The 15,036-nt window shown below is 41.8% G+C and overlaps 1 protein-coding gene across 7 annotated transcripts in view; it reads right to left on the bottom strand.

The window, feature by feature from the left end:
* Positions 1 to 13,490, bottom strand: part of map4k4 (mitogen-activated protein kinase kinase kinase kinase 4) — a 97,408-nt gene extending 83,918 nt beyond the window's left edge. For 4 of the 7 annotated variants that reach the window (XM_061918234.1, XM_061918235.1, XM_061918238.1 and 1 more), the window contains exons 1-2: positions 13,210 to 13,485; positions 12,954 to 13,019 (exon numbers count right to left, since the gene is read on the bottom strand). In XM_061918234.1, coding sequence (XP_061774218.1) covers positions 12,954 to 13,019; positions 13,210 to 13,266 — 123 coding nt within the window. In that variant the 5' untranslated portion in view covers positions 13,267 to 13,485. Of the gene's footprint in view, positions 1 to 12,953; positions 13,020 to 13,209 lie in introns of all 7 variants that reach the window. The other 3 variants (XR_009809224.1, XM_061918237.1, XM_061918239.1) reach the window with 3 other exon arrangements.
* Positions 13,491 to 15,036: the final 1,546 nt, after the last annotated feature.

Here is a 15,036-nt window from a genome sequence, read left to right as displayed (position 1 = left end):
CAGGATTAGCAAATGTGCGTGGACAGTAGCATCTTCCCTCGCCATACAGCCGCTCACCTTTTGCCCATTTTAACATTGTATGTTCACGACTACAAGCCACTACTTTTTTTCCCTACGCTTTGATCCCTGCGGCTTCTAGAACGCTGAGGCTAATTTATGGAGTTTTCTCCGCTAATGGCCATGATGTTTAGCATTGAACAAATTGCTATGATATACGCCCGACAACTTCCTGGTTCTGCTTTGAACCGCAAGTAAAACCGTCCACAGTGTTTCTGCTCAAGAAGTTTCTTCATTCATCACTCCAAGCAGCGTTTTTTGAAAGTTTTACAATATAACTAAAACACTTCTTACTTACTATAACGTCCCATGTGTGATGTCTGTAGGAGTGTTTCCATTCATATTTGTACAGGCTACCGTGATCTAATGAACCTAGCCTCATTAGAATTAGCAAATATGCTATCATGTTTACGAGTGTCTGTGTTAGCATTATTTACTCACAATTACTTTTAGTTTCACAAATTCTTCAGTAAATTCACCAAAACGTCACTAAGGAGTTATTGAGACTGTTTAGCTGATTGGAGAGCTAGCTTGCGCAGCTAGTGGGTCCATGCCCATGACTACTGTTTTGTTTGATCAGCCGTTTTACTGCCCTGTTACAAACACCGTTTGGAAACAATTCATGTATGTAAATAAACATTTACAGAATATTTCTGTGTAAATAAGTCATTTCACAATGTATATATCTGCGACTTATAGTACGGTGTGGCTAATATATGGAAATATATTCTAAAATTTTACAAGACAACAATTTATAAAAGACTACAAGAAAACAATGAGTAAAACAACATTTGATCATAAACCAAAATGAGGAAGTGAGGATGAAAGGTTTAGTGGTGCACAACTTTTCAAAGTGGGGTTGAAGTGCGATACTGCATGATACTGATAAAGCATGATACAGTATGGTACTGATAAAGCATGATACTGATAGATCACTATTTGAGGAGTACTGACATAAACATATGTTACTCTTTAAGGGAGCTAGCTCGTTAGCATGTGTACATTAGCATGTGCTCCACACGGTGCTTTGATGTCTTCTGGGTCAATTTTGTCATTTCGGCAGAATGACCACGAGGACCTGACTGGCGTTTGCATTGTGAGGCGTGAGTGCCCCCCCCAGCACACTGACCCATAGTTCAGCTAAAAATAGCCCTGTCTAACCCAGAGAGGAAGGGGGCGGGGCTAAATCCCAGGATTGTTATGCTGCACTTTGTAAAGTGATCAAGTGGACAGAAGTGACGTCGCCTCACTCACTCCGACAGGAAGTCAACTTTTTGAAGCACACTCACACACATTTAGTGTATTCAAATATTGGGAACATAACTCCTGCTCCAAGTTCCATGGAGGACACTCAAACATGATATCAACAATTAAAAAAGTCAAAATGATGAAAGAAAAACTCAGCTACAGAGTCAGAATTGTGAGATAAAAAGTCTGAATTATAACATAACATAACATAACATGTCATAATTAATAAGTCATAGATATGCAAAAAAAGTCTAAATGATAAGATAGTTATAATTGAGACAAAAGTCAAAATGAGATAAAGTCATACATTTTCAATTAAAATTCAAAACTATGGAAAAAAGTACAACATATGAGATAAGTCTAAACTGAGATGAAAGTAAAGATGAGATAAAAAGTCAAATGTACAAACCCCGTTTCCATATGAGTTGGGAAATGGTGTTAGATGTAAATATAAACAGAATACAAAGATTTGCAAATCCTTTTCAAGCCATATTCAGTTGAATATGCTACAAAGACAACATATTTCATGTTCAAACTCATAAACATTTTTTTCTGCAAATAATCATTAACTTTAGAATTTCATGGCTGCAACATGTGACAAAGAAGTTGGGAAAGGTGGCAATAAATACTGATAAAGTTGAGGAATGCTCATCATACGCTTATTTGGAACATCCCACAGGTGTGCAGGCTAATTGGGAACAGGTGGGTGCCATGATTGGGTATAAAAACAGCTTCCCAAAAAATGCTCAGTCTTTCACAAGAAAGGACGGGGCGAGGTACACCTGAGCTTCCGTAGCTGACATTTCATGGACAACTTCAGACAGGACACATTAGAAGTGAGGGACAGGAAGTGAGACGGACCATAAATAAAAAAGAGCCTTTGGTTAGCGGGCTCGTGATTTAATTTGAATTAGTTTTCATGTTTCACCTCATCAAGCCAAGCAGTTTGGTGTTTTAAACGCAGGAACGTACAGAACATTTAGAGGAAATAGGAAACTTGACCATCAGTCAGAATGAGGACAATGTTGAGGTGTGTGTGGTCGCCATGACAACACCGGACAGGGTGAGAAGAGCGTCTTGACTCTTCCCGCCATGACAGCAGTGGTCCTGAGTCTGCCCGGCTACAGGAGGAAGTGTCTGAGAGGCTCTGCTCCAATGGGAAGCCTGCATCCCGCTCAGCTGCTCCAGGCTTGTGGCCGCCAGCCAATCAGGCGGCAGGATGGCTGGTCATGTGACCGCCAACCCCGATTGTATTTTTTTTCCCCCCTAAAGCCGATGAAAACAAAGCTACTAATAATGAGGACGCCAGTCGGCTGAGCCTGCAGAGTGCGAGCAGGAAGACTATTTGGGACGCTGTGTTGCTATGGCAACCAGAGGGGTATACAGGAAGTTGTTTTCCACACTTGAACATATTTGTGGCCTCCTTTTCACTTCTTGGTGGAAATATGCATGCTCTCAAAGATGAGCTGAGGATGCATCAATAATCCATTTTAGTAGAACCACAATTAAAGATTGGAAATAGACACACACGTGTTTTCCAGACTATAGAGTGCACCGGTTTATAAGCAACACCCACAATTTTAGAAGGAAACTATCCATCCATCCATCCATCATCTTCCGCTTATCCGAGGTCGGGTCGCGGGGGCAACAGAAGGAAACTATATCCTTCCATATGTAAGCCGCACCCGACTATAAGTCACAGATATGTACGCTGTGAAATGAGTTATTTACACAGAAATATTTATTTACACACCTTAATTGTTTCCAAACAGTGTCTGTAACAGGGCAGTAAAACGGCTGATCAAGCAAAACAGAAGTCATGGTCTTGGACCCACTAGCTGTGCAAGCTAGCTCTCCAATTAGCTAAACAGACTCAATAACTTTTTAAATTCACAAAAGTGAAACAACACAAAAGGAATGCCATTGTAAGTTAATAACAGACTCCTGAAAAACATGTGAGCATATTAGCTAATGCTAACGACGCTAGCTTCATTACATCACGATAGCGCGTACAACTTTGCATGAAAACCCTCCTACAGACATCACACATGGGACGCTTTAGTAAGTGAAAATTGTTGTAGTTATATTGTAAAACTTACAAACGTTGCTTGGAGTGATGAATGAAGAATCCATACGAGTAAAAACGCTATGGACGGCTAGAAGATGGAATGGCCCTCTCAGTTTGGGTTAAAAACTTGAGCACCTGCAATGAGGGAGTTCATCCAAAAGATGGCGCCATAGCACAAACAATAAATCACCCTCACCCTTTTATTACAGCCGTCATTATTAGAGCTCAAATTAGACAAGTTGGTCCACTATTCATCGACTATCTTAACGATCAGTCGACTAGTCATCGACTATCTTAACAATCGGTCCACTTGTCATCGACTATCTTAACAATCGGTCCACTTGTCGACTATCTTAATGATCGGTCCACGAGTCAACGACTACCTTAACGATCGGTCTAATAGTCAATGACAATCTTAACGATATGTCGACTCGTCAGCGACTATCTTAACGGTCAATCGACTCATCATTGACTATCTTAAAGATCGGTCCATGAGTCATCGACTATCTTAACGATCGGTCCCCTAGTCATCGACCATCTTAACAATCGGTCCACGAGTCAACGACTAGCTTAACGATCAGTCCACCAGTCATCGACTATCTTAACGATCGGTCCACTAGTCATAGACCAGTGGACAATCTTAACGATCGGTCGACTCATCATTGACTATCTTAAAGATCGGTTGATTCGTCATCGACTATCTCAACGATCGGTCCCCTAGTCATCGACTATCTTAACAATCGGTCCACGAGTCATCGACTATCTTAACAATCGGTCCACTAGTCATCGTCTATGTTAACGATCAGTCCACTTGCCATCGACTTTTTTCCTAAACTTGGAACCCTGCGGATTATGAAACGGTGCGTCTAATTAATGTATTTTTCTTCGTTGGCGGCCATAAAGCAAACAGTTTTCACAAAACACAAGCAACGACACTGAAAAGGTGTGTTATTGTTTGAGCTATGGCGCCATCCTCTGGATGAGTTTGTTTACTGTAGGAGCTGCTGGGTGAATGGGAATCCCTTATGTTTTGTGCTTTCAACCAGAAGTAGAAGTGCCAAGCCGTCTTCTAGCCATCCACAGCGTTTTTACTCATTTAGATTCTTAATTAATCTCTCTAAGCAACGTTTCTAAGTTGTACAATATAACTAAAACAATTAAAGGTCTACTGAGACCCACTAATACCGACCGCACAGTCTGATAGTTTATAAATCATTGATGAAATATTAACATTGCAATACATGCCAATACAGCCGGTTTAGTTTACTAAATTACAATTTTAAGTTTCTTGCGGAGTTTCTTGTTGAAAACCTCGCGAAATGATGACGCTTATGATGACGTGTGTGTGTGACGTTATTGGTTGGAGGGGACATATCAGCCCAGCACCACTTATGGCTAAAAGTCGTCTCTTTTCATCGCATAATTACACAGTAATTTGGACATCTGTGTTGCTGAATCTTTTGCAATTTGTTCATTTAATAATGGAGAGTGTAAAGAAGAATGCTGTTGGTGGAAAGTGGTGTGTTGCAGCTGTCTTTAGCACCGAGACCCAGCCCGTGTTTCTTTGTTTGTTGTGAAGCTTTAACACAGAGCGGTCAAGCGAACATCTTTCTCTACGTCAACCAGCATGTTTTTGGATGGGAAAATTGTGATATATATCTTACCGGAGACATCAGTGGATTATGCATCCTCCTGCAGTAGCTGTTTAAAAGGCAGCAGTGAGCTTGGCTCCTCGGCTTCTCTCTGAGACACTGGCGTGTTCACCGCAGCCATCCGACTTTACAATCTCACTAAAACACTATTAAAACAATAAACAGATAAGGGATATTCCAGAATTATCCTAGTAAATGTGTCCAATTACATCAGAAACGCTCAAACTGCCGCCGCCCCGAGTCGTCGCTTGTATTTTATTTATTTATTTTCTAGTCCTTCATTATCAATAACCTCATCCACAAATCTTTCATCCTCGCTCAAATTAATGGGGAAATTGTCGCTTTCTCGGTGCGAATTGCTCTTACTGCTGGTGGCCATGATTGTAAACAATGTTCAGATGTGAGGAGCTCCACAACCCGTGACGTCACGCGCACAACGTCTGCTACTTCCGGTACAGGCAAGGCTTTTTTATTAGCGACCCAAAGTTGCAAACTTTATCGTGGATGTTCTCTACTAAATCCTTTCAGCAAAAATATGGCAATATCGCAAAATGATGAAGTGTGACACATAGAATGGACCTGCTATCCCCGTTTAAATAAGAACATCTCATTTCAGTAGGCCTTTAAACAAGCTCACAGAGCTAAATAAACTAGATTTATTTAGCTATGTGAGCATCGCTTTGGATTCATGCACTGACTGGGAGTCTTTGGGACAAACAACCCGCCCCCCCCCCCCCGCTTGCTTTTCTCTGCTCCAGATGGCCACACGTACTGTAGCCCCCCGCCTACAGCACACACACACACACACACACACAAACACATAACACTTCCTCCACCAGCTCAGACAGAGCAACAACTGTCATTAAAGAGCAGGACTAGACGCTGGCTTTAACAAGTCATGCGGGGGGGGGGGGGGGGGGGGGGGGGGTGCTTGGCGAGGGGGCTGGAAACTCTGCCCGTTAGTGCCCTTCTTATCTCAGAAGTTAGCCCACATTTTATCTCGGAAGTTATCCCACTTCTTTTCTAAAAAGTTATCCCACTTCTTGTCTCTCTGAAGGCACTCGTCAAAAGACCATAAAGCAGGGGTTCCCAAGCTTTTTTACCTCACGGCCGGACTTTTCCACTACACAGGAGACCGGGTCCCACTCAAATATTACAACTTAATTAGTAATCTTGGATTTTAATCCTACCCAATAATGATATTTAACCTAGTTTCCGTTTTGCAGGATAAACCTTGTCAGAGATATTAAATCACGTGTTCATCATTGTCCAGGCTTAGGTCAGACTGATTACAAAAAGAAACCTGTTTTTATGTTTTTATGTTTTATTTATTCATTTTTTATCATGTTCTGTTTGTGTTGTGTTGTTTGCTCGGTCCTCGTATTATCTTTGAACCTGTCCATTGTACAGCACTTTGGCTACCCCTGTGGTAAATTTGAAATGTGCTTTATAAATAAACTTGATTTGATTTGATTTGATATACATCAAAAGAAGGGACTAAAAACGAACTAAATTAACAATAAATATTAAAGACTAGGTTTCTTCAATAAACCTTAAAATACAGCTTCACCACTTTAATCATAATTTTGGCGCTTAAAGAAACATTTCAATGACTTTACTTTTGTTGGCTTGATATTGTCATTACTGCCACAAGTGGAAAGGTGTATTACAACCAAATACCCATAAGGACCACAGCTGAAAAGAGATATTTTGGGGCGTCCCTCTCGCGGCCCTATGTTAAAGAAACACTGCCATAAAGTATACACAAATGTCATAAGGACTTGGACTTGCAATTGTAACATGTACTCCAAAATGATGATTAAACAAGATAACAACCGGACAGTAGCTGTCATAATCGGCTATTTTTTTCTAAATGTGGCGATAAAAATAGATTGTATCGTCGAAAACAATTAATATTTACTAACATGCACAAAGGTACACGCTACATTCCCGGGAAGTCACGCCGTCTTTGGAACGAGGGCCGCAACATTTTAGCCTTGGTCTCAGTAAACACTTTTATTGGCCAAATAAAAAGCTTGCCACAAATACAGTTCCAAATAAAATACTATGAGCATGACAGGATTATTCCAGCAAAGAATTGCTGACTCATCACGTTGGGATAAACAAAGGCTTGATCGCCGATCCTTTAGGATGATGCAATCTCTGATCCAAGGGTGGGGGAAGCGGTCCAAGATAACGAGATGGTTTTATTTTGGAGAAGCACGACCGTAGAGATACAACTTCCTGTTATTTGGGAAATGTAGAAAAGCCAGAGCACACATTCCACTCAGGTTACTGAAGGGCCGCGTTCACACTGGGCCAACTTTCCATCTGGACTTTAGCTTTGGGTACTCGCAGTATTCAGGTCAGGGGGTCCAAACCTTGGCCACTGAGGGCCGCACACTGAAGAATCAAAGCCTGCAAGGCCAATTTGAAGTTTTTCATTTCTTCAAAACAAATACAACACAGAACGTATTTTTGGAATTAGAGCGCACCAGTATACATACATACATATATACACACACATTATATATATATATATATATATATATATATATATATATATATATATATATATATATATATATATATATATATATATATATAAAATTATATTTATATATATATATATACATATACATATATAAAATTATATTTATATATATATATATATAGATATATATATATACAGAAATATTTATTTCTGCGTAAATAAGTGACTTCATAATGTATATATGTATACATATATATATATATATATGTTGTGAAATCACTTATTTACGCAAAAATATTTATTTACATCCCTTAATTGTTTCCAAACGGTGTGTATAACAGGGCAGTAAAACGGATGATCAAACAAAACAGAAGTCATGGTCATGGACCCACTAGCTGCGCAAGCTAGCTCTCCAATCAGCTGAACAAACTCAATAACTCCACAGTGACGTTTTGATTCATTATTATTTTTAAAAACATGTTCACCATGGCACTAGAGAAGGTTTCAAACATTATGGCACTAGAGAAGATTCTGGAAGGAGAGTTTTTCCAAGTGGTCTGGTGGACCAGGAGCTGACACGTGAGGCTAAAGGCTAAGCTAATAGTGGTGCACAAAGCAACACTTCCTGTTGATGGCACCCTGGACAAAGGCCACGGCAACTGTAAAGGTCAGAGCGACTCACTTCCTGTCGCTGTGTTCTACTTCCTGCGTGGTCGCCAGGGAATGGCAGGAAGATCAGCTGCCAGCTAGTCTCTACTTTGTAGTTTATAGGCACTAACAATGTGCTCACTTCTTTTACCACTGCAACTATATGTCTACTATTTAACATCATGTGGAAGTACTACAATAGTGTATTTGTTATGTATCACATACAACAACATAATAGATATCATGTATCACATACAACAATGTCATAGATGTCATGTATCACATACAACAATGTAATAGATGTCATGTATCACATACAACAATGTAATAGATGTCATGTATCACATACAACAATGTAATAGATGTCATGTATCACATACAACAATGTAATAGATGTCATGTATCACATACAACAATGTAATAGATGTCATGTATCACATACAACAATGTAATAGATGTCATGTATCACATACAACAATGTAATAGATGTCATGTATCACATACAACAATGTAATAGATGTCATGTATCACATACAACAATGTAATAGATGTCATGTATCACATACAACAATGTAATAGATGTCATGTATCACATACAACAATGTAATAGATGTCATGTATCACATTCCACAACGTAATAGTGTTGATAAAGAAGTAGTAGGTGGTTTAAAAGTGACTTTGTCAGGAGCAAAGTGCCATCAAAGTCCCTACAAACATGATTGGTGCCACCATAAAAAGTTGAGGTACTTCCTGTGTGCTCAGATCAGATGTGGTTGTCAGGAAAGAGTCCAAGTGAGAACTCTCCTGCTGTCTGCTGTGATGATGATGATGATGATGACATCATGCATCCTCTAATTTCCACTTTCTTTCCCCTCATATTTACTTTTCCATCCGGGTCTGCCCTGGGCCCCCACCCGCCCTGGGTGGGGGCGGGTGGGTGGGGGCCCACCCGCCCTGGGCCCCCACCTGCCCTGGGCCCCCACCTGCCCTGGGCCCCCACCCGCCCTGGGCCCCCACCTGCCCTGGGCCCGGGCCATGACTAAGTGATGTGGGAGCGAGCACGTGCAGGTGAGAAGACCTTTGTGGGTCAGCTGAGTGCGAGGACGCCTGTGATTCATCCACTCATCGGGAACTAAAGTCAAAATGTCCAGTCTTCTTCTGGCTCCAGAACCACATGACACTGACCTCGGTTCTCTGCAGGACCGACTTGTGGATTATTGCAGTGTAACCATCCCATACTGCTATGACATTAACTACAAAACATACGCCTTGCATTTAAACTCTCTGATACATGCAAAAACATGTTTACTTGTGTGTGATATCATGTGCGATACAAGCAGTCCTGCAGCGTGTTTACTTGTGTGTGATATCATGTGCGATACAAGCTGTCCTGCAGCGTGTTTACTTGTGTGTGATATCATGTGCGATACAAGCAGTCCTGCAGCGTGTTTACTCGTGTGTGATATCATGTGCGATACAAGCAGTCCTGCAGCGTGTTTACATGTGTGTGATATCATGTGTGATACAAGCAGTCCTGCAGCGTGTTTACTCGTGTGTGATATCATGTGCGATACAAGCAGTCCTGCAGCGTGTTTACTCGTGTGTGATATCATGTGCGATACAAGCAGTCCTGCAGCGTGTTTACATGTGTGTGGTATCATGTGTGATACAAGGAATCCAGCAGTGGGTTTACTTGTGTGTGATATCATGTGCGATACAAGCAGTCCTGCAGCGTGTTTACTTGTGTGTGATATCATGTGTGATACAAGCAGTCCTGCAGCGTGTTTACTTGTGTGTGATATATTGTGCGATACAAGCAGTCCTGCAGCATGTTTACTTGTGTGTGATATCATGTGTGATACAAGCAGTCCTGCAGCGTGTTTACTTGTGTGTGCTATCATGTGCGATACAAGCAGTCCTGCAGCGTGTTTACCTGTGTGTGATATCATGGGCGATACAAGCAGTCCTGCAGCGTGTTTACTTGTGTGTGATATCATGTGCAATACAAGCAGTCCTGCAGCGTGTTTACTTGTGTGTGCTATCATGGGCGATACAAGCAGTCCTGCAGCGTGTTTACTTGTGTGTGATATCATGTGTGATACAAGCATTCCTGCAGTGTTTACTTGTGTGTGATATAATGTGTGATACAGACTGTTTACTTGTGTGTGATATCATGAGTGATACAAGCAGAGTGTTTACTTGTGTGTGATATAATGTGCGATACAAGCAGAGTGTTTACTTGTGTGTGATATAATGTGCGATACAAGCAGAGTGTTTACTTGTGCAGAGCTGGACAGACAGTTAACATCTTAAAGTCCTCCAATAAATACAAAAGTGTTTCTATTTTAATAAAGTCATTTACAAAAGGTAAACATGCTAGGTTATAGGCTGCTAGGGGCTTGCAGCTACACAACAGCTAAGCACACAATAGCACAGCTATTGATATACACCACCGCAGGTCCCCTCTCAAGGAACAATGTGTGGCCCCTTACACGCTAACACAGCACAGGAGCGACAATCCTGTCGATCCATCAGTGAACAGGTGTGTGTTTAGCTGTTTATTAGGACAGCAGACAGTACCGAGGCTCCAAAAGAACACTTCTTGTTGTATTCTACAAAAAGAAGGGCCACAACTCAGTCAGAGTCAGAGACACTTTATGAAACCCCGAGCGGAAATGAATATTTTCAGCACAACCCGGCCTAATATTACCACAAACCAACACAGGAAACGTGCGGCGTACAAAAGGCGAAGCAATGAGGGTAGCGGAGCCTTAAAGGAGAACAACACGATTTTGGGAATTCTGCTTATCATTCACAAACAAATTATGCTTTCTAAGTCGTAAAATATGGCAAGTAGGAGGCGGCTAACAGTGCAGATAATGGCAGTATTCTATTGCATCCATAAAACCCTCTAAAAACATAACAAATTACTCCATTTCCATGTCGTGACCTGAATATTAACAGCAAGATAGTTATTAACAGCGCTATCTTAGAGGAACTACTTTTAGCGGAGCTCACTAAAGTTAAAGTTAAAGAACCAATAATTGTCACACACACACACTAGGTGTGGTGAAATCTGTCCTCTGCATTTGACTCATCCCCTTGATCACCCCCTGGGAAGTGAGGGGAGCAGTGAGCAGCAGCGGTGCCGCGCCCAGGAATCATTTGTGGTGATTTCACCCCCAATTCCAACCCTTGAGGCTGAGTTCCAAGCAGGGAGGTAATGGCTCCCATTTTTATAGTCTTTGGTATGACTCGGCCGGGGTTTGAACTCACAACCTACCCATCACAGGACGGACACTAACCACTAGGCCACTGAGTAGGTTATGCAAAATGGTGACATTTTTCATGTAAAATTCTGACTTTTATCACAATATTGCCTTTTTTTGTTGTCATTGTAAGACAGTGACATTTTTTTTGTAAAATGATGACTTTTATCATCAGTTTGCCAAGTAAAAACAGATTATTATTATAATATTGCCAACATTTTAAAGCTTTCTTATAAAATGTTGACATTTTGTCTAATAAAATTATGACTCTTTATGTAATATTTCTAGCTTTTATTATTGCGTAAAATTCCAACTTTTATCATAATATTGCACAAACGTTGACTTGCGTTGAGTAAAACGAGGACTTTTATTATAATACTGCCAACATTCTACTTTTTTCTTGTGAAATTGTGACCTTTTTGTTGTGAAATTCCAACTCATTTTTCACAACAAGCTTTTTTTCAATGTGCATAGTATGTATATATTATTAATGTTGGAAATACACTTCTTTATATATCTAGAAAGGCTGCTCCTAAAGAGGGAGGCGTTTTTTGGAGGTCTCAAGAAGGTAAGAAATACAAGAGTGTGTGTGTGTGTGTGTGTGTGTGTGTGTGTGTGTGTGTGTGTGTGTGTGTTGGACGGACCTATCCCCCCCCATGCAGCACAGAGAACCATTCCAGCGACAGGAAAGAAGGCCCGGGTAGGCAGTGGCGTGCACAAATGCACAAACGCTGCCCATCCAATGGCGCTGAAGCCTGTCACGGGGATGGAATCTCTTCAAATCCATGCAATGGAGGCCCTCGCCAACATGTGCACGCCGCAGCTAACTGGGGCGTAGATGTCAGGGGGGTGAGGATGAGGAGGAGGAGCAGGAGGAGGTGTAGATGTCAATGGGGTTGAGGATGAGGAGCAGGAGGAGGAGAAGGTGTAGTTGTCAGGGGGATGAGGAAGAGGACGAGGAGCAGGAGGTGTAGATGTCAAGGGAATGAGGAAGAAGAGGAGGAGGAGGAGGAGGAGGAGGAGGTGTAGATGTCAGGGGGATGAGGATGAGGAGCAGGAGGAGGTGTAGATGTCAGGGGGATGAGGAAGAAGAGGAGGAGGAGAAGGAGGAGGAGGAGGAGGAGGAGGTGTAGATGTCAGGGGGATGAGGAAGAAGAGGAGGAGGAGAAGGAGGAGGAGGAGGAGGAGGAGGAGGTGTAGATGTCAGGGGGATGAGGAAGAGGACGAGGAGCAGGAGGAGGTGTAGATGTCAAGGGGATGAGGAAGAGGAGGAGGAGGTGTAGATGTCAGGGGGATGAGGAAGAGGAGGAGGAGAAGGAGGAGGAGGAGGTGTAGATGTCAGGGGGGATGAGGAGGAGGAGAAGGGACCAGCCCTCCTTTTTCTTGGAGCAGATAAATAAATAATGGATGTGACAAGCAGGCCAGCTGAGCATCAATAGGATGGACCTTTGAAAGGCATGCCTGTGCTCCCACACGGACATCAATCAATAAACACATCCATAAATATACATACTAACCTTATAAACTTGTCCATAGGTGCCATTCCCCACCACTTCCACCAGCTCGAAGATGCCGGCGGGGTCCTGTGTGAGGAAACAAGCGCTCCGTTATGGTGGCGAACACGGCGGACACCGCGCGAGGGTGTGTTTGATGCGCGAGCCGGCAATGCCCGGCCTGACACCGCGGCGGAGACGAGACAAAGAGGAGCCCGGTTAGCGGTTCTCTTTGAGCCCGCTAAACAAGCCCCGACGCCGGCCAGAGATTGGAACTCACCCGCAGCGCCGCCAGGTCGATGTCCACCAGGCTCTTGGCTGGGGATTCGTTCGCCATTTTTAGGAGCGGTAAAAGGCGGAAATTCAGCAAGGCAACTTAAATCTTCTTCACGCAAACATTGGACGGGTCATCATTTGTCGAGGACAAGATAAATGTTCTTCTGTGGTTAAATCCTCCTCGACGACGGCGACCTTCCTCCGGTGGAACCTCCACCGCCGCGACACCCGGGTGACAGTGGCCGCCTCACAGCGCCTCTGTCCCCGCCTTCTCCGCCTGATCGCTCCGCCCCCAGCAGGGCCGGATCTACTTTCAAGGGGGCCCCAGACGGGTGACGTAATAGTTACATATTCATATTGATGGTTGATACATATATTAATATACATCAGTGGTTCTCAAACCTGTAAGTACCACCTCAAAAACACTCCAAGTACCACCATATTAACGTTAAATACAGTAGTGTAGTAGACCTAAGTATTCATCAAGTACCACCATAATGACAATATTAAATACAGTAGTGTAGTAGACCAAAGTATTCATTAGTACCACCATGATGACAACATTAAATACAGTAGTGTAGTAGACCTAAGTATTCATTAAGTACCACCATAATGACAACATTAAATACAGTAGTGTAGTAGACCTAAGTATTCATTAAGTACCACCATAATGACAACATTAAATACAGTAGTGTAGTAGACCCAAGTATTCATTAAGTACCACCATAATGACAACATTAAATACAGTAGTGTAGTAGACCCAAGTATTCATTAAGTACCACCATAATGACAACATTAAATACAGTAATGTAGTAGACCTAAGTATGTATTAAGTACCACCATAATGACAACATTAAATACAGTAGTGTAGTAGACCTAAGTATTTATTAAGTACCACCATAATGACAACATTAAAATGCAGTAGTGTAGTAGACCTAAGTACTCCTTAAAACCAAGGCATCGGTTTTAACAGTCGCACTGTGCCTGAATATTTGATGGTGTGATTGTTTGGCGACCCCTAAAGGGAGCCTGGGTACCACGGTTGGAGAATCACTGCTATAAATTAACATACATGTAGCCAGTAGCTACATAGACATGGTGTAAACAACATACATGTAGCTAGTAGCTACATAGACATGGTGTAAACAACATATATGTAGCTAGTAGCTACATAGACATTGTGTAAACAACATACATGTAGCTAGTAGCTACATAGACATTGTGTAAACAACATACATGTAGCTAGTAGCCACATAGACATGGTGTAAACAACATACATGTAGCTAGTAGCTACATAGACATGGTGTAAACAACATACATGTAGCTAGTAGCTACATAGACATGGTGTAAACAACATACATGTAGCTAGTAGCTACATAGACATGGTGTAGACAACATACATGTAGCTAGTAGCTACATAGACATGGTGTAAACAACATACATGTAGCTAGCAGCTACATAGACATGGTGTAAACAACATACATGTAGCTAGTAGCTACATAGACATGGTGTAAACAACATACATGTAGATAGTAGCCACATAGACATGGTGTAAACAACATACATGTAGCTAGTAGCTACATAGACATGGTGTAAACAACATACATGTAGCTAGTAGCTACATAGACATTGTGTAAACAACATACATGTAGCTAGTAGCTAAGTAGACATGGTGTAAACAACATACATGTAGCTAGTAGCTACATAGACATGGTGTAAACAACATACATGTAGGTAGTAGCTACATAGATATGGTGTAAACAACATACATGTAGCTAGTAGCTACATAGACATGGTGTAAACAACATACATGTAGCTAGTAGCTACATAG

The sequence above is a fragment of the Nerophis ophidion genome, linkage group LG13 (genome assembly GCF_033978795.1).
Source record: "Nerophis ophidion isolate RoL-2023_Sa linkage group LG13, RoL_Noph_v1.0, whole genome shotgun sequence".
NCBI classification, from domain to species: Eukaryota; Metazoa; Chordata; class Actinopteri; order Syngnathiformes; family Syngnathidae; genus Nerophis; species Nerophis ophidion.
Note: the sequence above shows the minus strand (reverse complement) of the source record. Positions and strands in the feature narration are given on the sequence as shown.